This window comes from Schistocerca cancellata, chromosome 4 (assembly GCF_023864275.1).
Source record: "Schistocerca cancellata isolate TAMUIC-IGC-003103 chromosome 4, iqSchCanc2.1, whole genome shotgun sequence".
Taxonomy (NCBI): domain Eukaryota; kingdom Metazoa; phylum Arthropoda; class Insecta; order Orthoptera; family Acrididae; genus Schistocerca; species Schistocerca cancellata.
In genome coordinates, this window is record NC_064629.1 from 304,556,671 (window position 1) to 304,581,158 (window position 24,488).

The following is a 24,488-nucleotide window of genomic DNA, read 5'->3' on the forward strand; positions in this document are numbered from 1 at the left end:
CCAATTGAAATGCTCAATATTCAGAATATGACTAGGAAGATCACTCGAAATAAAATAGTCCAGTAAACTCGGGCTCTAAAAAGCATACCATAAGAGCTATGAGCATTTGTTAAGTTTACTAAACTTTTTTTTATTTAAAATTATGGTTCCTGTCATATCTCCGAATACTGGCCGTTTCACCTGGGGCCCCCTGTATAAGCGGGACAGACACGAGTGGGGAGTCATTCTAGCGCCAATATGGGTCGCTGATAGCGAAATCCACTTTCAAAAACGGCATTTATTAAAGCTGCGCGTTTCGGAACGAGCACCTCGAAAAAGGGGAAGCTAGCGGTCAGTTCGTGTGCTAGTGCCATCAGCATCTATGGAAAGTGGTTTAAGGACGATGAAAACAGGACTAAACGTCAAGGTGTTGCACATCCACGCCTCACCACAGAATGTGGTCAAAGGCTTGCCCGCTCGGTCCAGCAGTATAGGGGGCGATATGTAGCAGCTCTGACGACAGAGTAAATGCTAGTGCTGGCATAAGTGTTTCGGAGCACACTGTTCAGCGCGCGTTGGGGAATTCAGGGTACCCCAGCAAACGACCCAAAGGTGTATTATGAAATTTGATTCAGGAATTGCGAATCTAAATTGACTTTGTAACATTTATGAGTAACACATGAAAATTTGTGCCAGACCGGGACTTGAGCTCAGATTTCCCGCTTATAGCAAGCGGTCGCCTTATTCATCTCGACTATCCGTGCACGCTTCCAGGACCGATCCAAACCTTCACATGCGATAGTGTCTACGCAGCTCTACCTTGATGCCTGCAACATGGTTAATAAGACAAACCTGTTCAACGTTAGTAGTATTGTCATTTTTGACCGTCTAGGCTGTAATATAGGTGCCTTTATCGAGGTGCTCGTTCCGAATAAATGCAATCCGAAAACAAAGGAAGTAGGTTACAGTACGCTTGTTCGCCCACTGCTTGAATACTGCTCAGCAGTGTGTGATCCGTACCAGATAGGGTTGATAGAAGAGAGAGAGAAGATCCAACGGAGAGGAGAGCGCTTCGTTACAGGATCATTTAGTAATCGCGAAAGCGTTACGGAGATGATAGATAAACTCCAGTGGAAGACTGCAGGAGACACGCTCAGCAGCCCGGTACGGGCTTTTGTTGAAGTTTCGAGAACATACCTTCACCGAGGAGTCAAGCAGTATATTGCTCCCTCCTACGTATATCTTGAAAGGAGACCATGAGGATAAAATCAGAGAGATCAGAGCCCACACAGAGGCATACCGACAATCCTTCTTTCCACGAACAATACGAGACTGGAATAGAAGGGAGAACCGATAGAGGTACTCAAGGTACCCTCCGCCACACACCGTCAGGTGGCTTGCGGAGTATGGACGTAGGTGTAGAATATTTAGTTTTACTTGGTATGTATGACGCAATAAGAAACTGTTCAAAGCAATAAATTAAGAGATCTGACGATATGTCACTTTATATGTAATGAGTACCTTTTACGTCATTCTGATATGACACATTGGAGGAAATACTTCCAGATGCATTGTAATATGCTGGAATGTAGCGTAGTCGTATTTTTTCATGTGAATTGTCAACACAAACACTGTACAATTACATAATACACTGGAGTAATAATAGTCATGGGATAGCCATATGCACATTTACAGATAGCGGTAGTATCGCGTCCAGAGCGTATAAAAGGGCAGTACGTTGGAAATTAAATGCCGTTGGCGACACGTTACGCGGTAAGGAAGGTATACACGGTGGCCCAGGGGAAATGGTCAATATTCAGGGATATGAGAGGAACGATTAATCTAGACAAAATAGCCCAGTAAACATGGGCACTAAAATACATACCTAAAGAGCTATCAGCACTTGTTCAATGAGAGAGAGGTGTTTCAAAGTAGCGAAGATAAACAAGTGCTCATAGCTCTTCTGGTATGCACTTTAGAGCCTATATTTAATGGGTTTTTTGTTTGCCCATACAACAACTTCTCAAAATATGTAAAGCAAAGAGCTAGCAATAGAAGAGATTCCTTCACAGTATGGAAAATAAGCGATGCACATAGCTCTTAGAGTACGCCTTTTAGAGCCCATGTTTACTGGACTTCCTAGCTTCGCGTGATCATTCCTGTCATTTTCTTGAGTACTCACCACTCCTCGTGGGGCACCCTGTATATTCAGGGCGGAGACGAACGGGAAGTCATTCCACAGACAATAAGGGCCGCAAATGGGAAAATCCGCTGACATACGCGACTTTGAAAAAGGGCAGATTGTTGAAGTTCCGCGCTTCGGAACGAGCATCTCGAAAACGGCGAAGCTAGCAGTCTGTTCGTGTGCTGCTGCTGTCATCAGCATCTATGGAAAGTGGTTGAAGGACGGCGAAACCACGACTAGGCGACAAAGTGTTGGACGTCCACCCCTCACCACAGAATGTGGAGGTCAAGGGCTCGCGTGCTCTGTCCAACAGTATAGGGGCGATATGTAGCACCTCTGACGACAGAGTATAATGCTAGTGCTGGCTCAAGTGTTTCGGAGCACACTGTTCAGCGCACACGGTCGAATTCAGGGCTCCGCAGCAGACAATCCACAGATGTATTACGAAGTTTGATTCGCGAATTGCGAATCTAAATTGACTTCAACTGTACTATTTATCGGTGGCACATGAAAATTTGTGCCGCACCGGGACTCGAACACGGACTTTCAGCTTATCGCGAAAGGTCACCTTAACTATTTAATGAGACAAACGTGTTCAACGTTAGTAGTGTCATTTTTGCCCGTCTAGGCTGTAATATTTATTTTTGCTTGGTATGTATGAAGTAGTAAGAAACAGGTCATATCAATTAAGAGAGCTGAAAATATATCACACTATATGTAAAGAGTATCTTTTATGTGATTCTTATGTGAAACATTGGAGAAAATAATTCCAGACTCATTATAATGTGCTGAAACGTAGCGCTTAGTTCTCAAGTGAACTGTCAACACATACATTGTATAATTACATAGTAAGTATTACATTCCCTGACGCGTTAAAACAACGATCGTATCGAATGTCGTTCTCTAGGCGCTTCAGTCTGGAACAGCGCGACCGCTACGGTCGCAGGTTCCAATCCTGCCTCGGGCATGGATGTGTGTGGTGTCCTTAGGTTAGTTAGGTTTAACTAGTTCTAAGTTCTACGGGACTGATGACCTCAGAAGTTTAGTCCCATAGTTCTCAGAGCCATTTGAACCATTTGGGCTGGCGCGCGCGAGACTTACCGGAAGTGGATAAGTGACATATGGAAGTTTGGGTCGGTCCTGGGGACGTGCTCAGACAGTGAAAGTAGTTAAGGCGACTGCTCGCGTCAAGCGGGAAACCCGGTTTCATGCTTGTCCGGCAGGACATTTTTCGCCAGAATTGTCAATACAGACACTGTGGAATGACATATTTATATATACCGGGTGATCAAAAAGTCAGTATAAATTTGAAAACTGAATCAATCACGGAATAATGTAGAGAGAGACACACACATGCTTGGAATGACATGGGGTTTTATTAGAACTAAAAAATATAAAAGTTCAAAAAACGTCCGACAGATGGCCCTTCATCTGATCAGAATGGCAATAATTAGCATAAAGTAAGACAAAGCAAAGATGACGTTCTTTACAGGAAATGCTCAATATGTCCACCATCATTCCTCAACAATAGCTGTAGTCGAGGAATAATGTTGTGAACAGCACTGTAAAGCATGTCCGGAGTTATGGTGAGGCATTGGGGTCGGATATTGTCTTTCAGCATCCCTAGAGATGTCGGTCGATCACGATACACTTGCGACTTCAGGTAACCCCAAAACCAATAATCGCACGGACTGAGGTCTGGGGACCTGGGAGACCAAGCATGACGAAAGTGGCGGATGAGCACACGATCATCACCAAACGACGCGCGCAAGAGATCTTTCACGCGTCTAGCAATATGGGGTGGAGCGCCATCCTGCATAAACATCGTACGTTCCAGCAGGTGTTTGTCAGCTAGGCTGGGGATGATGCGATTCTGTAACATATCGGCGTACCTCTCACCCGTCACGGTAGCAGTTACAAAACCAGAATCACGCATTTCCTCGGAAAAAAAAAAAGAAAGGGGCCGATAACGGTAGATGTGGTAAATCCAACCCATACCGTGACTTTCTCGGCATGCAATGGAATTTCCACGACAGTTCTAGGATTTTCGGTAGCCCAAATTCTGCAGTTGTGGGCATTGACAGACCCTCGGAGCGTGAAATGAGCTTCGTCGGTCCACAACACTTTACTCAACCAATTGTCATCTTCCGCCATCTTTGGAAACGCCCACACCGCAAATGCCCTCCGCTTCACTAAATCGCCAGATAACAGTTCATGATGCCGATGGATTTTGTACGGATAGCATCGTGGTGTACGCCTCAGTACCAACCAAACAGTGGTGTATGGAATGCCGGTGCGACGTGCGACTGTACGAGCGCTGACTTCCCCGTGCATAGACGAACCCGCTACAGTCTCCATTTCTTCCTGAACTGTCTCAGCAGCATTCCGCCTTGTGCTCGGTCGGCCACTACGGGGTCTATCGTCTAAACAACCCGTGGCTTCGAACTTCGAAATCATTCTCGCCACAGCTGCATTTGTCAACAGACCTTTACCAGTTCGAATCCCCTTCCTATGGCGATAGGATCGTAACGCTGAACTAGCACATTCCCCATTCTGATAATACAGCTTCACTAAAAGCGCCTTTTCAGGTAACGCCAACATGCTGCGACTGCTGGCGTATCTGATTCTCTCTCTCATTACAGTTCCTTTTATACACGATCATCAGGCGCAGTCACTGACGTTTTGCTGTCCAGCGCCATCTGTCGGACATTTTGTGAACTTTTTTTTTGTTCTAATAAAACCCCATGTCATTCCAAGCATGTGTGTCAATTTTTACCTCTCTATCTACATTATTCCGTGGTTTATTAAGCTTTCAAATTTATACTGACTTTTTTATCACACCTACGTGTTCCCATGCTGACCCAACGATATCGACAATTACAGTTGACTTGGGGACAGGATCATTGACGAAGGTCTTTGGATCAATGGAAAAGTGTCACCTGGTAATATGAATTACATTTCTTGTTACACCAGGTCTATGGTCATGTCTGGATATGTCGTCATTTAGGGAAACGGCTGTTCGTATCATTCACCGCTTCACGAAGGCTGCTCGGTGACTACAATGCTAAGCTTTGGTGGACATTCACCTGGGCTTCCATAGGGCCTGTGGTAGTAACTGAAAGCATCATGACATCATGACGTGAACATTATTGCGGACCACTAGTCTGATTTCATGCCTTCTACAATGGCGATGGCATCTTCCAGCAGGATAACTGTACGTATCACAAGGCCAGAATTGTGCTACAGTGGTTGAAGGAAAATTCGCCTTATCAAAATCCTATGGGACATAACGGGGACCCTATTGGGCATCAGCTTCACACCCACAAATCACACGCCCGTAATTTACGGGAACTGCATGATCCGTGGGTAGGCATCTGGTGCTACATACCTTCGGAAATCTATCAAGGGCTTAACGAATCCACATGACGCAGAGTCGCCACTTAATTGTGTTCCAAAGGCTGACAATACGCTATGAATCGGGTAGTTTTGCATCGTCAGTGTACGATCACAGCAAGCAAAAAAAGGACTGACGAGCAAGAGGCTATTTCCAATTAACCATGCATATATTCAATATACCTGCAAGTAACCATACAGTAAGAATATTTATGGAGTGAGGTTAGCGGACATTGAGGTGACGAAAGTCATGGATAGCGACATGCACATATACAGATGGCGGTAGTATCGCCTACACAAGGATTGGATTGTTTGAGGGAAGAGACCAAACAGCGAGGTCATCGATCTCATAGGATTAGGGAATGACGGGGAAGGAAGTCGGCCGTGCCCTTTCAAAGGAACCATCCCGGCATTTGCCTGGAGCGATTTAGGGAAAACACGGAAAACGTAAATCAGGATGGCCGGACGCGGGATTGAACCGTCGTCCTCCCGGTTGGTTGGTTGGTTGTTTTGGGGAAGGAGATCAGACAGCGAGGTCATCGGTCTCATCGGATTAGGGAAGGACGGGGAAGGATGTCGGCCGTGCCCTTTGAAAGGAACCATCCCGGCATTTGCCTGGAGCGATTTAGGGAAATCACGGAAAACCTAAATCAGGATGGCCGGACGCGGGATTGAACCGTCGTCCTCCCGAATGCGAGTCCAGTGCCTAACCACTGCGCCACCTCGCTCGGTCGTCCTCCCGAATGCGAGTCCAGTGTGCTAACCACTGCGCCACCTCGCTCTGTGCGCGCACAAGGTATAAAAGGCCAGTGCATCGGTGGAGCTGTCGTTTGTACTCGGGTGATTTATTTGCAAAGATTTACGACGTGATTATGGCCGCACGACCGAAATTAAGAGACTTTGGATGAGGAATGGTAGATGGAGCTAGAGGCATGGCAAATTCCATTTCGGAAATCGTTAGGGAATTCAATATTCCGGGATCCATAGAGTCAGGAGTGTGCCGAAAATACCAGATTTCCGGCGTTACCTCTACCACGGACAATGCAGCGGACAACGGCCTTTGCTCAAGTACCGAGGGCACCGGCGTTTGCTTCATGCAGTGTTAAAAGACAAGCAACACAGCGTGAAATAGCCGAAAATCAATTTCGGATGTAAGTATCCGTTAGGACAGTGCGGCGAAATCTGGCGTCAGAGGGCTATGGCAGCAGACGACTGACGTGACTGTCTTTGCTCGCCTCCGGCACGTTTCTTGGGCCCGTGATCATATCGGTTGGAACCTAGATGCCTGGAAAACCGTGGCCTGCTCAGATCAGTCACGATTTCAGTTGGTAAGAGCCGATGATAGGACTCGAGTACGGCGCAGACCCCACGAAGCCATGGAACCAAGATATCAACAAGGGACTGTGCAAGTTGGTGGTTACTCCGGAATGGTATGGGCTGCGTTTACATGGAATGGAGTTGACGGGAAATAGTTATGTTCATCTCCTTGATCATTTGCAGTCATTCATGGACTTAACGTTTCCAACCGATGGAGTTTTTATGTATAACAATGTGCCAGGTCACCGGGCCATAACTGTTGACAATTGATTTTCAGACGGTTATACAGGTAGCATGGCTCAGTATCTCTTCTTGTGATTACCAACGGCTTGTTGAGTTCATGCCATGTCGAGTTGCTACACTAAGCCGAGCAAAAGAAGTCTGACGCGATAATAGGAGGTATCCCATGACTTTCGTCACTTAGTGTATTGTACATGTCGCCAACGTGAAAAGGGAAATACCACGTGACTTTTCAGGTAATGCTGTTACGTCATTCTACGCGAAGACCGGAACTGTAATATTATCGTACATATACCTCTTTTGTTGTTACATATTTATCAGTGACAGCAATTCTGAGTAACTGTTGCTGTTATGATTGCGAATCGAAATACGTAAAAACAAGCAAGTGCCATAAAGCCACGTAGCATGTGAATCAGCGTATGTTGGCGACGAAGGTCGTCTTATGCGTATCTGAATGCTGACCCCATAAATATTCCTGTTCTATGCAAATAACTGCTAAATTAGTTACCCAGGATTGCGAAACTATGAACACAGGGGATAACTTGAGCGCCATAGATGTACAGTTACATAGAATGCTACGAATGAAGAATAAAAATTTCTCTTTTAAAAGAAAACTATTTTATGTGATACAGATGCAGAGCTTTGCAAGAAGAATGTTCCACGGTCAGTGTCAAACCTTTTAAAGTACAAACAGTTCCGAGAATGTTTTTTGCGTTCATTTTAATATGAACACATTGAAATTATGGAAATGTGCCATAAAAGTGTCTTTCACTTTCGTCAGAACTGAAATTATAAGAACTTTATCAGATACACTTTGGAATTTCTCTATTTTTCCTAGTAAATGTACCATACCTATACTTATGTTTTGGGTGGCTTATGTACACAACCTGTCCAGTAAACCAGCTTATGCATACTTGCAAAGCCCTGTCATCTGCAGATACACTTTTACTGGCAAACAGAGCTTAAAATATGACAGTAATGAAGTACTGGAAAATTACTGTGTACTCACCAGATGCTTTCACATGGTGCTGGTATTTTATAGAATTCCTGTTCATCTAATAACTTCATGTCTCTCTTGAAAGAGGTCCTCAGTATAATAAATCTCAATTCCTCTGTATCTGTCCCAGAGCCATATTTATACACAACGATGTAGAAGAAGCTGGTTGAGGCACATTGTAATACTGACGAAGCAGATGGATATCAACACCAAATACTGCTTTAAATTAAGCGTTGTATCTCTGTTCTTTATATTGATGTATTTGTATGATGTTTAGTTTTTCCTCCAGCTGACTTTATAAACTTTCCATGAAATTAATTCTCTCTTCAGTACAACATGAATCAATACTTATTGCTTAGATTCATTTTTATGGCATCTTTCAACTGAAAACCCAAAAGATTTGAACATTTTCATACTTATTATTTAGTTCCATTGACTGCTTCCTTCAGTTGTTCTCCCTGATTTACCGGCAAACATGCTGCTTGCTTTCCACATACGTTCTTACATAAAGACAAAGAAAATGACTGACAGTGTTCGTTTTTATTATTCCACTATGAACATTTTCTGTGTAGCTCAGTGTATGACGTTAGTTTCTCATTTTAATCTTATCCATTGTTATTTTACGTCATGTCAATCACGCTCTTCTCTTCATCCTTCGTGTAGAAGCTAGTATCAATAACATTTTTTACGCTCAGTATTGCAGTTTTCCAAAAATTTAGAAAATTTGTAGTCTCCTGATTTGCTTTATCATCATTATATATTCTTCAAACACCATTTGAATTCTGAGTTTAACTATGCTGTTTTCCGCACTGGACGATCTATATTCATTACTGAGCATATTGATCGCCCTTATAATAATTTAACTTTCATATACTGAATTCAGATAACGAAACACATATATACATGCTCCAACTCTTTGGTAATAAATATTCTCCTTAATTATCTTCACTGCAAAGTATTTCCCCTTCACAGGGTTTCTTAATCAACCCATTTGTAAGTCTCTACATTACTTTAGTTTGAGTGTGAAATAGATAATAATCTGCTCATTTCAAACAAAAACTTCGTTTAGGGACTGACTGATTTTCTGAAACAATGATCAGTAGGAATATTCCTGACAATACTGACGTAGCGACAGTGATGTGCTTTGTTCTGAAGTGCTTAACATTTTCAAAACATCTGAAATTGCGGAAAATCGGGAATCCACGAAGAACAACTTAAACTGTCAGTACTTCACTTCTAAAGAATATGTATATATGGTGAGCAGTTCCGTTACATGTAAGAAGGGTATGGCGTCAACGAAAATTTCACTTTCCAGGAGTTTAACGCGCGTTTTAGTTAAGATTAAAGTATTTTGCAGCTCCTAACACCTGTATTTACTTTCGTTTTTATTACTCATTAAATGAAGTGACGGCTATAACTTTAATTCTTTTTTTCATTTCTCTTACATATAAGTCTGTCAGTGTACTGGAGGGCATCCATTCCAGCAGTTTCAGAAGGAATGTTGCTGGATGTTGACCAAGTTTTAAACGATCAATTTTACTTTTGCGCAGAAAAAGTACTGTCAACATTGAGATTTTCAACTATACTTTAATCAAATGAGTTCAGCATTTTAATAAATCGTCGTATCAATGCAAGCGTTGAACTTTTTTTTAGTAATAGCAATGCATCATAATTTTATTTCTTTTTTAGTGTTCCTTCATTTCCAAGAACACAGAGAGAATGTATGCGTATCTTTATTCTGATATTTAAGCTAAGAGACTGTATCTATTTCATTTTACATGAAAATTACGGTATACTTTAAATTTCATTTACTGCAATGTAGGGATGCAACTTCCTATATAAATCCACCAATGCATTACTGATAGGTAATATTATCATAACGAATTACCAGTAAGTACTATATCAGTTGAGATTTTTTTTAAACAGATAATCACCACCAGCATTTGATATCCACTGCTCGTTCGAGGCCACTTGTAGACTCTTCTGCGTATTACAGTCTTCAGTTATTCGAACCCACGTTGCTCTTGCATGTTTTCTAATTCCATCTACCCATCTTCCACGAGATCGACGTTGCGGTGTTTTCTTATATCTTGGAATCCAGCGAAGAAATTAATTACGCTGTCTGCTACCAATTCGTCTAGGTACACGTCCCGCACATCTTCGTAGGGATATTGTTTAGTTAGAGAAGCATCTTGTAATTTTGTTCTTCTTCCATACATTCCATTCATTATGGAGTCATCTGAAGACAGTTTTAAATGACTCATAGTGGCGAAGCACTGATGGCATATACCTCTGGAAAATTCACGTCCAAATTCCAAGAATTCACATAGGGCAAAGGATGGACCTCAATGATCTGATATACCACAGGTGCGTATCTCTCAATTGCACTACTACTTAACTAATAAGGATATCAAAAGACTCATAATTACATTAACGTTGTTCTTCCAAAAGTTTTAATCTCGCTCTAAAACCTAAAATAACATTGTCCTGCGGCTTCAGAAGTCCATTAGCGGTTATTCACCAACTTAACTACCACAGAAATCCAGATTTTAACTACGTGACTCATCACACGCATTAAGAGCTTATAGTTTTACTTCTAGTAATTACATAAGCATCCAACTTCCAAAAAAATTGTTTTAAGAATTTAAAGGACTTTGTACTGTTGCGTTTACTTTCCGCCTTGCTACTGTAACTCATCTTCAACAAATTACTGAATTTCTTTTTCACTTTTAAATGCAGAATGGACTGTTATAAACTATTTCGTGCAATCGATAAGATTATATACAAAATACAATTGCTTATGTTAATTGAGCGTTCGTTGCGTTACGTTATTTTTTCTAGTTTTCAACGGCTCACGAAAACATATGTCATAATACTGAAGGCATCAACTATTCCACTTTGCATCGGAACATTCACTGGGCATTATCCAAAGTGACACACACAATTCACTATTAATGTCACGTCATCTTGAAGCAATAATCTTATCTTAGTAGATGTCAGTACGTTATTTGCATTGATGGAAAGATGATGAAGATTTTTTGGTTTGTGGGGCGCTCAACTGCGCATTTATCAGTGCCCGTACAAATGCCAATCTTCACTGAGTCCAATCTCGCCAATTTCATGGATGATGATTGATGGAAAGAGAACCACTATCTGTCAACTGCACATACATTATGATTTCATTCACTGAAGTAGACTCATTAAATTGTGAGTTTCCAGAATTTTCTTTTTTATTCAAGCAGAATTTATTGATGAATTTTCAAAAAAATAAAAAAAATCCACGAACGAATGTTCATTTTGCTGGCGACTGCAGCTGTCTCACATTCCAGATTCGATGCTTTGAAGAAGATCAAAACTGATTTCTCCTTACTGAGGTTTTACATCTTATTGGCATGGAAAACAAGAATCTCCTTTTAACTGCTTATTGACTGCAGTCTTCAGTTCACCAGTAGCACATCAAGTAAAATTCTATATCAGTTCTTTCCACCGAAGGTTACTGAACTTGACCCACTAAAAAGATATGATGAAATACTTTCCTCCGATACGTCCTGGTCCATACATAGTGCTGGAAGAAAACTGGAAGCAATAACGTGTTTTGTTAAATTCAGTAGTGTTTTTTAATTTGTAAATATTTATAGAGCATATAAGCCATTTACCTTATATCTTATATCCTTGTACATTCTTAGTAGTTTGGTTATCTGGAAAAAAAGCATGAAACAGCAGCAGGGTATATCTGCAACTAATTTTCCCAGGGTCTGCTTGTGACTACGACAAGAAACTTGCATTGCGGCAGGTTCACTGGACAACTATGTACTCAACTGCAGCAGTAAGGCCCCTCTGGGGGGCCCTAACTGTGCTAGTTGCTACTCAGGCCACCCAAAACATTGTCTGTTAAGTCTTCAGCTATAATTAAAACAGCTATACCACCTAAAAACTTTACACGATAGCGCTTAACTGTAAGAATGCAGGTTGATAGAAGCACATTACCAGAGTACGTAGCCAGCATTCTTCGCAATGAACATGCCAGCAGCATATGGATATGACAGGTTTCTTGTAACGTTCCTGAAACAGAAAAAAAACACGGTTTCTGCAAAATGAGACACTAAAATAGTAATTTTGCTGGAATGTTAATATCAACTTCACAGTTCATACAAATTACACAATGTGAGTGGTTCGGTACAGTGAACTGAAAATACAGAAGTTGTTTCAGAAAGACATTATGGAACTTGGATTTCAAAAAAAGACAGTATAGCGTGTTCTTCCGCAATGAGTACATTACAAAATGCTGTTGCTGCATCCACTAGGCTCTCCCGGCGCACACGGTTTGTGAAAAGCTCTCGGGTTTCCAGCCAAGTGGAAACTTTAAAATTCCATGACTTTTCGACGAGTGTCCAACCCCTCATCTTCTGGCGAAGTATCGAGATATACGGATGGTGTGATGTTTATACTAGTGGAGTGCCCCTTCCCACATGGTTACGAGCGGCCGAAGGCTGGGGAGAGGGATGAGGCCGAAGTGGTAGGAGTAGTGAGTGCTCAATTCGCATCTCTGTGTGGTCATACCGGCCGCGTCTTGTGAGTTGGACGGTGCTTTTCGTACTGCCTCTAACGCTGCATTTCATGCCGCACTTAGTTGGCATTCTTCGCCTCTGTTCACAAGATCGTCCTGAACCCGTTTTTCAATGGATTCCTTTATGATATTGTCCCAACAGCCGGTTGCTCAGCAAAGCACTTTGGTGTTCTGGAAATAAAGGTGAAGTCTTTACTGAGAGGTGAGGCTGATGCTATGATCCTCCAGCAGACAAAGGGAAAGAAACAGTACTGATACGCACCGACGATTACCACATAAAACCGTCTCGCTGCTGCATGACCCGGCCAACAGAAAGCTCAAGAAGGATCCAATCACGACGATAACCAGGAAAACGGTAGCTCTGCTAAAGAACTCATATCTACAAGAGGCAGTGAAGAAGCGGATGCATCCCATGGAGCCAGCGCCACCACGCCAGTACGGACTGCCGAAAATCCACATTGAAGGCGTGCCTCTGTAGCCAATACTAAACACCTTCAGTTCACACAATTATGGGTTGGTCAAATATCTGGCGACACTTCTGAAACTCCTTGTGTGACACTGAAGTCATCATGTTAAGGACTCGGACGATTTGTCAAAAAACTTAAGGGTATACGATTACGAACAGATGAGTTTCGACGTTGCATCGTTATTCACGAAAGTACCTCTGCAAGACTTCTTGGCGCTGCTATTTCAATATTTCGAGTCGGAAATAGTTAAACTCTTCGAACATGCACCGACGACCACCTACTTCATGCGTAACGGAGAGTTTTATGAATAGTTGGATATAGTGGCCACGGGCTCAGGGGATCGCAAATCTCTACATGGAGCACTGTGAGGAGGTGACTCTCCAAACCGCTCACCAGAAACCCAAGAACTTTTCGACAATAATTTTATGTTATGGGAGCATGGCAGACAGGCACTGAGCGAGTTTTTGGACCACCATAACACAATCCATCATAGCATTGCTTTCACTATGGAAATGGAGAATGGTTGTCTCCCTTTCCTGGACATACTGATAAGGAAGAAGGCAGGTGGTGATTCATTATATAGAAAGAAGACACATACAGACCTGTACCTGCATGCAACGAGCTGCCACCATCCAGCACAACAGCAGACAGTGCTGATCACCCTTGTACATAGGGCGCGCATCATCCGCGATAAAGAAAACCTCTCGGACGAACAACAACACGCGAAGGAAATTTCACCCAAAAATGGGTACAGTGAAGCGTAGATTAGTAGAACATTCAATAAGAGACCAAGTGCTGAAAGCCGGGAAGATGAAGAAGAAGACAAAAGACTCGATTTACGTCTGTACCTGGGACCGGTCTCAGCCAAAATTGCGAGGCTGTTCGAAGAATCCAATATAAAAACCGTCTTCCGATCACCACTGAAGACGAAAGAGTGGCTTGGCTCTACGAAAGATCCACTAAAAATGAACGTACCAGGAATATACAACATTGCCTGCGAATGTGGCCAACAACACAGTCGGCAAACGTAGCGCTCTATTACGAAACGCTGCGAAGAACACATCAGGCTAGTGCAACCGGGATAGACAGAAAAATCAGCGATAGCAGAGCAAAGCCACAAGGTTAGTTTCCAGAACAGAGAGATGCTTTTCCGAACAACCGCCTGTCGGGACAGATTCATACAGGAATCCATTGAAGTGCGAGTTCACAACAGAGACGAAGGATACCAGTTATGTGCAGCATGGAATCCGGGAATTAGCGGCAATACGACGAGAAAGCGACCAGCACCGTCCAGTTCTCAAGACGCGACCGGAATGCCCACACAGACATGCGATGGGAGCACCCGCTATCCGAACCACTGCAGCTTCACCCCCCCCTTCCCCGTTCACCGGCCGGGCAGTACACGGCCAAGCGTAGCCAGTTAGAGGGGGAACTCTATAAGTACAAATATCACAGCATCCGCAAATCTTGACACTTCGCCAAAATATGATAAGTATGACTCTAGTCGAAACGTCGTAGTATTTTAACACTGCTACCCGGTTGGAAATCCAAGAGCTTTTCACTTGTTACTTAACGTTAACGAGCAAAACGTATTTTAACATCCTCACTTCATCGTTTAACATGAATAAGCCTCAACAAAATCTATTGAGTTTTGTGCGCTAAAAAAATTTAACGACGTCTCTCCTTACGAGGGAAAATTCTGGAGTGTCACTCCGCAATTTGATGCACTATATAGCGGTTATTTCATAAATGAAAAATTACTCGAAGCGCTTAATTTTCATAAACGAATGTCTCGCTTTTTCTTAATATACCCATTCCTTTACGATGGATCGGCAGTGGGGAGGTAGTGTCAATGGGCTATCCTTCCCCCATATGAGATTGCGGCGAGCCGTGGTGGATTAAGCGTGGCTTTGTGGTTAGAGTCATTGGCTGATCTGTTGATGGTCGCCAGTTCAACCTCGACCACTAGCAATTATTTGTTATTTGGTAATTAATATTTCTGTAACGTTCTAGAAATTTCTCGTGTTTGTATATTCTGGAATATTCGATGTCTAGTATAAATGACGCATTCTGCGACGAGAATTACAGTTCTGTTCTGGCTCTACACTGGTGGACCAAACAAATGTGCTTTTAGTTCTGTGTGTTGTACCTCACTAACGATGCTGCTTCCGGATTCGAGGTGGAGCGTGGTTTCGACGTGATACTGATTTACGAGGACATCGGATACTTGAAAACATCTACATTGCCGTAGCTTTAAGCAGTAGCCTACACGGACATGAACCGCAATACAAGCAGTACATGGTTCATAAGGTCCGTAAATTCAGGGTGTCAATCGTTTCCAAAACAGCAACAAGTCTCATGGTAAGCAAATCCGCCACAGTTGTAAAATACTTTTTCTGACCGAAATTTTACACTCCAGAAGTCGCTACACACTACCACAGTTTCATCACGTGTATCTGAAATCTCAAGCGAAATAACAGTTGTAACCTACTCCATTAAACAATAAAGAAATTTTTAAAAAATAACGATTAGCATTTAGAAAATAAAAAATCGGACGAAATGATTAAAAATAACCTATCTAGCAAAAGTAGGATGTCATGTCTATGCCGGAACAACTAATAGGCAAACATCTACCATACCTGGAACGTCAAGTAACATTTCAAATTTTGGCTGCCAAGAACCCCAACACAATCACGGCCTGGTAAAATACCTCTAGTCCCGGAATTGCCACCATGAATACATGCAGTCTATAAAAACAAAGCCACCATAGCACATTAGAAGCAAGTCACGCGCTAGACTAAAGTTGGAGTTCTTTGCAGCTGCAATTAGCGTAAGAACATGGGAAGAACAGGGCCCAACGTCAGGGAGAAATGACAGAGTGTTATATACAGAATCTTTTGGTCCTGTGTCACATTATGAATCCGAAATCAACAAAACCTCGCACTTGATGAAATCACAGAAGACATGTTCGAAGCTGTTCTAATAAATGATGTGACAAAACAGAGGAATCCATCATCAGGTTATGTCAACACATTGACGAAATGCAATAGAAAAATAGTCGGCCGACAGACGTACACCTGAATCCCGAATATGGTCCCCACGGCAGCTGTGGAACATCACTATGACCTCACCGCTCTCATCCACCAGGTAGTAAGAGAAGAGATGTATCATTTTATGGCAGCCAGAACTGTCTGAGCGAGTAAGCAAGAGACAGCAGCCGTGGATGTTGACCCCCGACGTCAGGAGGTAATACAGAAAGGTGAAGAAGAAGTTTGTCAATCTTTAGCACCAGTTACCGCCAGCAGTCGTATGTGCCAGGAAGAATGGCTCGGCCGACTCGGACTCGTCTAACGACAACCCAAAGTCCGACCAACGCAGGTGGAACCAATTCCTGCGCCAACTGCAATGTCCCACAGAAGACAGACATTTGAAGGACATACGACAACATACCAGTGTATTTCCACCGTGGATGTCTTGGACTTCGCACGTAGCCGCAGAGAAAAAAAGGCGAGTTTTCGAGGACTACTACGCCACCAGACGTCAACCATGACAACAGTCCAACTCTCGCCAGTCATCTGGAAATGATTACAGTCAACCCGTGGGCAGAAGCTTATCGTCGTACCCTGGATGTGGTCACTCCCCGGCATGACGTAACAGTTCCATGCCGTCGGAGAGAGAAGCACAAGCCAAATGGTGACCACTTGTGGCGGTAAGGACGCTACTAATGAAATCTTCCATGGACGGCAGTCAACACAATGTCATAATCAATGGCCAACTTGTACGGACGATAGACGACTCGGGAGCTTCTTTTTCTGTAACGTCGAATACTTAGCACAACCAACTAAAGAAGACTATTTTCTGTGAAACTAAAGTGATTGTGCTGAAGGTCGCAAATGGTAAATTCGTCCTCCGACAGGAACATGTATTGCAAGAATAACTATCAATGACACAGCACTGCCATTCGAATCATCTGATTTGACAGAATGTAGTCACCATGTTATTCTTCGATGAGCCTTCTTGCAGGCATCACAAGCAGTCATAGACCGTGGAAGGTCAGAGCTCCAGACTAATGAAGTTATTCCAACGAGTACACAAATAAAAGATTGCTCTAAGTACTAGTTTGCCACTGAAGATGATATTACCCTGCCATCATCAACGAGATGAGTTTCAGTAGTCAATCAAGATCCTCAGTTAAACCATGAAGCTTTCGTCCAATGCAAAAAGTTACTGAGGCTCACAAAATTAATCTAAATGCCATCAGCGACCATAAGCATTGTAGGTGGTTAAGGAGAACTTTGAATCACTAACCGTCACAAGCAGCTACAACTCATCCCTAAAGCTACAGGGTGATAATTATTGAACTAAGTGAAATAAAATCGTCATAACTTCTGAACGGTTTGCGTCTGGACGTTCGAACTGCGCGGTTTGCCACGGGACTTGATGGGAATTACCACATGTAAGTATGTTTTGGTTTAGCGATGAAGAATAGTTTCATTTGGATGGATTTGTTAATAAGGAAAACTGGCGAATTTGGGGGACTGAGAATACACATTTCGCGATCGAAGAGTCTCTTCAGGTGACTGTGCGGTGTGCAATGTCCAGCCACTGAATAATCGGTGCGATATTCTTTGATGGCATGTTGACTACTGAACGGTACGTGAAGGTTTTGGACGATGATTTCATCCCAATTACCCAACGTAACCCTGATTTCGACAAGATGTGGTTCACGCAAAACGGAACTCGACTCCATCGAAGTATGAGATGTTTGATGTCCTGGAGGAGCATTCTGGCTCTAGGGTACCCAGAGGTCACTGGCATGGGCCTCGATTGGCCGCCATATTCTCAAGTTCAGAACACATGCGACTACTTTTTGGAGGGGCTATATTAAAGACAAAGTGTACAGCAATAACCCGACATTTCACCGAGTCATACAGAATTTCGCTATTTGTCTGCGCCACACACATCATAGCCAATGGTGACAGGCATATCGAACATGTCATAACCTAAATCCGAATATCTGTATTGACGTTTACATGTTGAATAAAGTGTGTGCACGCCATAGTTTGTAACTAATTTACGTTTTCTTTTTTTTCATTTAGTTCAATAATTGTCACCCTGTAAGTGCATAGGGACAGCCAAACCATCTTTGCATCTTTGTGGCATCAAAGAATCGTGCTCTGCTGCCACTATAGACAGCAGGGGAAGAAGCTAATATCACCCTGCCCAAAGGATCTGGCCTGACTGAGGGACAACACTGGCAAGAGTTAACCGTTCTGTGTCAATTTTTGGATGCTTTCAAATCTGAAGCGGAGAAAACACAAGCCAAGTGGCCTATGGTAAAACTGTTATCAACCGTGGTAGCACCATTACAGCGTGTTGCTGGCTGAACGATGGATAAGCTGGGTGGAATTGGAAAAGTTTTTGCAAGATGACATTATTGAGACTTCAGAGAGTTCTTTATCATCTCCTATGGTCCTTGTGAAGAATAAGGTTGGCACATGACATTTATTCATTCACTATCAATGAAAAAACAAAATCACAAAATTATATCTACTGACTGTCACACACTGAGGACATCCTACACTGTCTGAAACGAGTAAAGTATTTCTCAACTATGGACATGAAATTGAAGATGCTGAATAGTAAATAGACTGCCTTGATAACATATGACACCCTCTATGAGTTCAAAGTGTTGCCATTTGGTCTGTGTAACACTCCAGCCACTTTGGAGTATACGATGGAAAACCTGCTTTGAAACTTTAAATGAATGGCGTGTCTTTGCTGTCTGGATGACATGGTCGTTTTCTCGGTCTTCTGAAGGATATATAAGCAGCTTGACAACCACGCTGAATAATAGTCAAACTGAAAACCTCTGTCTAAATCTGAGAAAGTGCATTTTCGCCAACCAAGAAATACAAATCACATGGCACCTAGTTAATGGTGATAAGAGTCTGTCCCTATCCTGGGAAAATAAGAAAAGTCACAGATGACAGAACTCCTCAGCATATTTGTGATGTGAAAAGTGTACTCTCAATGTGCTCATACTACCATCAATTCATTACAGATGTCTGTACCATGGCACATCCCTTGCAAGTACTACTTTTGCAAGACGCAGTATGTGCCTGAAATGAGGTGTAAGGAGGCGCTAACATCTTTTCCAATCCTATCATTGTATGACATGAATGCTGAAAAGGAACTTCCCACCACTGCTGCTGGTTATGGTATAGCTGCAGTTTTAGTGCAAATCCCGGAGTACTCATCAAGTCTGAGACTAACTACTCTACAATTGAGAAAGAGTGCTTTGAAGTTTTCTGGGTCATTAACAACTTCCAATGGTATTTATTTGGCAAACCATCCACTAATGTGATGGGCCACAATTTTCTGTTCTGCCTGAATGGCCTAAAGGATCTGTCAGTTTGACTGGTGATTTGGCACTGAGGATTCTGGAATACGATGTTGCACCAGCATACAAATGCAGTCGTAAACACAAGTATGCTGACTGCATTTCATCGAGTCCTTTGGAAGAACAAGGTAGAGTTGGTGAAATCTCAGTCATGGCTGCACAAATAAGCAGCATTGATGAAAAATATAGAAGCCTTAAGGAAGTCTGAACTGACCAAGGAGAATTCAAATTAATAAACGATACATTGTATAAGAAAACTATGAACCAATGGGCAGAAATTGTTGCTCATCATTCCAGCTAACCTACAGCCAGTTTTCATGAAATATTTCCACGACACTCCTATTTCTAGGCAAGTAGGATTCGTGTAGACGCTATACAGAATCAGAAGCAGGTATCAATGGCTAGTTCTCTACCAGTGTGTTAAGACATTGTGAGAGCAACTGCAAGGAATACCAGCTATGGAATCACGTACCACTATTACCTCCATGGCAGTTGGTACAAACTTACATGCAGCAGCACCATACCGCTGAACTGGATTCAATCTCTTGGGGACGTTCCTGAAGTCGACAAACGGAATTCGATGGGTAATACTCAGTACTGACTACCTCTTCCACTCACCAAAGCTGTGCCCACTGTCGAAGCTTCAGAAATTGCAAATTTCCTTGTAGAAGACATCATTTTGGAGCATGGAGCTGTTCTCTGAATGCAGAAACAGTCGAGACTAGTAACAGAGGTAATTTCGCGTGGCAACATCATCCACAGGATGGCAAAATTCCCACCCAAAGCAAATTGCCTCACAGAACACTTTAACTCTGATGCACGCTTCTGTCGAACAGGGAGATCTGGATACAATACTGTACGTTGTGACATTTGCATACAACACAGTGAAGCAAGACACTACAGGTTTCACACTGTTCTTTCTGATCCAAGGTCATGAGACCAAATCGACAGTGGGTACATTGGTCTTCTTTCAACGAGACGATACTCAGGAAGACTTCATGGAAACATCGCATCACCAAGACACGAGAAGCAAGAGGGTTTGAATTCGGACGCTGCACGCACAGGAGAAGGGCCGAGAGAGCTATGAAGCCATGTACTGGTCAGTGACATACAGCCCAAAAGATTTGGAATGGGTTTTTATACCCACACGGAAAGGGAGTATATAGTGAAAGTTACTAAAGCACTAGTTTAGGCCATATCACATCCTCCGTCGATTATCGAAGGTCATATGTGAAGTCAACGATTAAGACTCTTCATCAAGAAGACAGAAGCGCACAGGCGTCATCTATGTCCCCCGTATGGATACCTACAACAGTCCTGAAGTGTAAATCGGCGATGATGGCTCCATGTTCAAGGGAACTGAAGAATTACGCAATCTCTCTTGCAACTCTGTTTCTGTCTAATATGCGTTATCCTCAATGGCGGTTAAGCAGCAGAAGGGACGAAGAACAGATGCGCGAAATAAGATTCATATTCTTAACATCAGTCTGCTACAGGCTCCTTGACCACTTTCTAAGCTAAAATCTTGTGAGTTACCTAAAGAGACAAAAACTTCCGTCTGTAAATCGGCATAGATTTAGCTTGTGGGAAATAAATGTCGTCCTTTTCACACACGATATCCTACATACCATAAATGGAAGTTGATAGGCAGGTGCTATATTCCGACATTTCTGTAAAGTGTTCCGTTCCTAGATTTCTGGAAAGTGTTCAACGCTGCACCATACAGTAAACCAATAACAACGGCCACAGCATATGGAGTACGTTCTTTAAGTAGGTGACTGGCAAAAGCTCTTTTGCAATAATAAAACCGAATGAGTTGTCCTGGACAACGAGTGTTCATCAGGGATAAAAGTAATCTCCTGAGTGCCACAGTGCCTCAGGAAGTGTGATAGCATTACTCCTGTTCTCCACGCACACACACACGATCTGTCGAATAGGAAGGGAGGGGGGGGGGGCAGCAATGTGAGACTGTTTGCTGAAAATGCTGTTGTTCCCAGGAAGCGTTATCAGTGAGGGAGTCTGCGAGGATTCAGGATGACTTGGACATAATTTCTATTTGCTGTAATGTCAGATTGCAGTATTAATGGTATGAAGCTTGACCCAGTTACGTTGATTAAAAATCTGGACGTAACGTTGAGAAACGACAAGAAATGGAATGAAAACAAAAGGTCATTTGTAAGGAATACGAACGGCTTACTGCTGTTTACTGGGAGAGTTCTAGGAAAGTTAAACGCAACTGCACTGCCTGACAAAAGAAGTGAAGCACCCAGAAGACGTGGTCGGACGTCAGTTTAACTTTGTTCACTTGTACATGTACACACCTTCGGCGGGTATTACACGATTAGAGTTGCAATTTTCTCTGTCAGGTAGAATGGCCACCAGAATGCATTATTGTTGTTTGTGTTCGTGTTACTACTACGCGTGGTAGGGTATGTAGGGGACGTTAACAGCGCCAGATGTTGAGTGAGCACTGTGACGAACACGTAGATACTGCGTACGCATGTGAGACAGCGTTATCAGCACCTGTCAGAATTTGAAAGGGACCTAGTTGTGGGTGTCCATTTGTCCAGGTGGTCGAACCATGCAAATCCAGATTTTTTACGTAGTTTGGATTGACTGTGGACTGATCCTGAACTGCATGAGAACGTGACAGCACGCACACTTGTCATAAAGGTTCCGGTCGACCATGTCTGTCCACCACAAGGGAAGATAGCCGTCTTGTGCACCAAGCACGTCATAGCCCTTCACATCTGTGGCTGCCTTCTGAGAACAAATAATAATGGACTACGTGCAACATACTGTGTCATGCCACATCACTGGTCGGAGACTAGCAGCAGCCGGATTAGGGAATTACTGTTACTCGTGCACATTGCCATTAACACTACAATACAAACTGCAGCGTTTGAAGTCTTTACTTAACCAGTAATGATGGTATTCTGATGAATGGCGTCACACTGTGTTTAGCGATGGGTCGTGGTTCTTCACCATTCCAGATGCCCATCGTCGGCGAGTATAGCGGCGACCGCATTCTTCCAATGTTTTGGAGAGGCACTATGGTGTTACTCCGGGTGTAATGGTACGGAGAACCATCGGGAATAACCTCAGGTCACAGCTGGTAGTTCAAATGGCTCTGAGCATTATGGGACTTAACATCTGAGGTCATCAGTCCCCTAGGACTTAGAACTACTTAAACCTAACTAACCTAAGGACATCACAAACATCCATGCCAGGGGCAGGATTCGAACTTGCGACCGTAGCGGTCGCGCGGTTCCAGACTGAAGTGCCTGTAACCGCTCGGCCACCCGGCCGGCTACAGCTGGTAGTAACTGAGGCAACTCTGAAGCACCAAACTATGTCATGAACATCCTGCGCCCTCATGTTCTATCATGCGAGAGTATCGTGATGCCATTTTTCAACACGAGAATGCTCGTCTACACATGGCACACGTCTGTATGAACTGTCTGCGTGATAATGACGTACATCTGTCGCCAGCAAGATCCCCAGATCTGTCCCTGATGGAACATGTGTGAGAGCAGATCGGGTGTCAGTCTCACCCAGTCAGTGTACAATACATCAAGCACCAATTACAAGAGTTATGCGTCAGCCTAACTCAGGAGACGATACAATGGCTCTGTGATACCATTCCTAACAGAATCATTGCCTGCATGTGGGCAAGAGGCTGTGCAATTTCACACTCACACGTGGGTTGATACTATCGAGTGCTTCATAAATTTCAATTTATCACTGAAATATCATCACCAACCCTCTCAACCAGTTAAGTTTCATTTAATTTCCTGCTCCCCTTTTAGGTGCCTCACTAAAAAGTGAGGCACCTAAAAGGGAAGCCATGTATAAAGGAGATCAAGTATATAACAATTATATAATCCACCCTGCAGTATGTTTCGAGTGTTTGGAATACCTCCAGGTCGTATTAAAGGAAGGTATCGAAGCCATTCAGAGAAGTGCTGCTAAATTTGTTACTGACCAGTCCGGTGAGTCTGTGGGTGTGTTAAGAAAATGCCACGTGTAATTAGATGGGAATCCTTGGTAACAAGAGCACCATCGTTTCGTGAAGAGCTTTAGAGAGAATTTACAGAATGCACAGCCTATTGAACGACTCTACTGATTCCACTGCTTGTCTCATGTAAGGCCTAAAAAGATAGATTTAGCTGAGCTCATACGCAAGCAATTATTTTCCTTCGCTCGATTTGAGAGTGGAACGGTAAAAGGGATGACAAGCAATTGTACGCAGTACTCTCTACCATGTAATGTGTTGTACCCCTCCTACAAGACAGCAACCTGAAAGCCTGCAACACACTTGCGTCCGCGGGTGGCCACACACATTGTCTGTCGCAACACGAACAAGCGCCTGCAAGCCAAACTCTGATCCGCGCTCGTCTCCCATACTGGTAAATGCTTTACACGACAACAACAACAACAACAACAACAACAACAACAACCACAACAAGTTGATTTGTTGTCCACGGAGTCTGGCATACCATGTCCTCACCACCAGCTCCCGCTGTATCAGTGCGCCGCGACACTATTTAGGCCGTTGCTCAATCAACAATTGGCACTTTGGTATCAGCTATCAAATCTGTCGTTCCTTCGAGTTCTCTGGTCCAGGCACCAGCTGCATCCGCAGCCCACAAATAAGAGCTCTCTCTAGCAAACCACCATCGGATAGTCGCCATGCAGTTTTTAACATCTGATCTATATCGAGCTTAAGACAATAACTTTACTTCTTCAGACTTAAGCCTTACATCAACTAAGTACGGATTGTGCTATTAACTTCCGAACTTTTCAAGTGAACATGGACTTGAAACTTTTTGTTATTCATTTTGGTCTTCATACTTTCTTACCTGGTTGGGACTCTAAGCACCAAGCAAATTTCCATTTGTAAATAACATACTCCAAGGAGCAGCTTATTTATATGTACT

At 43.1% G+C, this 24,488-nt stretch overlaps 1 protein-coding gene across 1 annotated transcript in view; it reads right to left on the reverse strand.

Annotated features, from left to right (window-relative positions):
• LOC126184181 (E3 ubiquitin-protein ligase Rnf220-like) overlaps positions 1-24,488 on the reverse strand; it is a 658,132-nt gene that overhangs the window by 15,785 nt on the left and 617,859 nt on the right. The window contains exon 9 of the mRNA XM_049926549.1: positions 12,099-12,173. Coding sequence (XP_049782506.1) covers positions 12,099-12,173 — 75 coding nt within the window. The remainder of the gene's footprint in view (positions 1-12,098; positions 12,174-24,488) is intronic.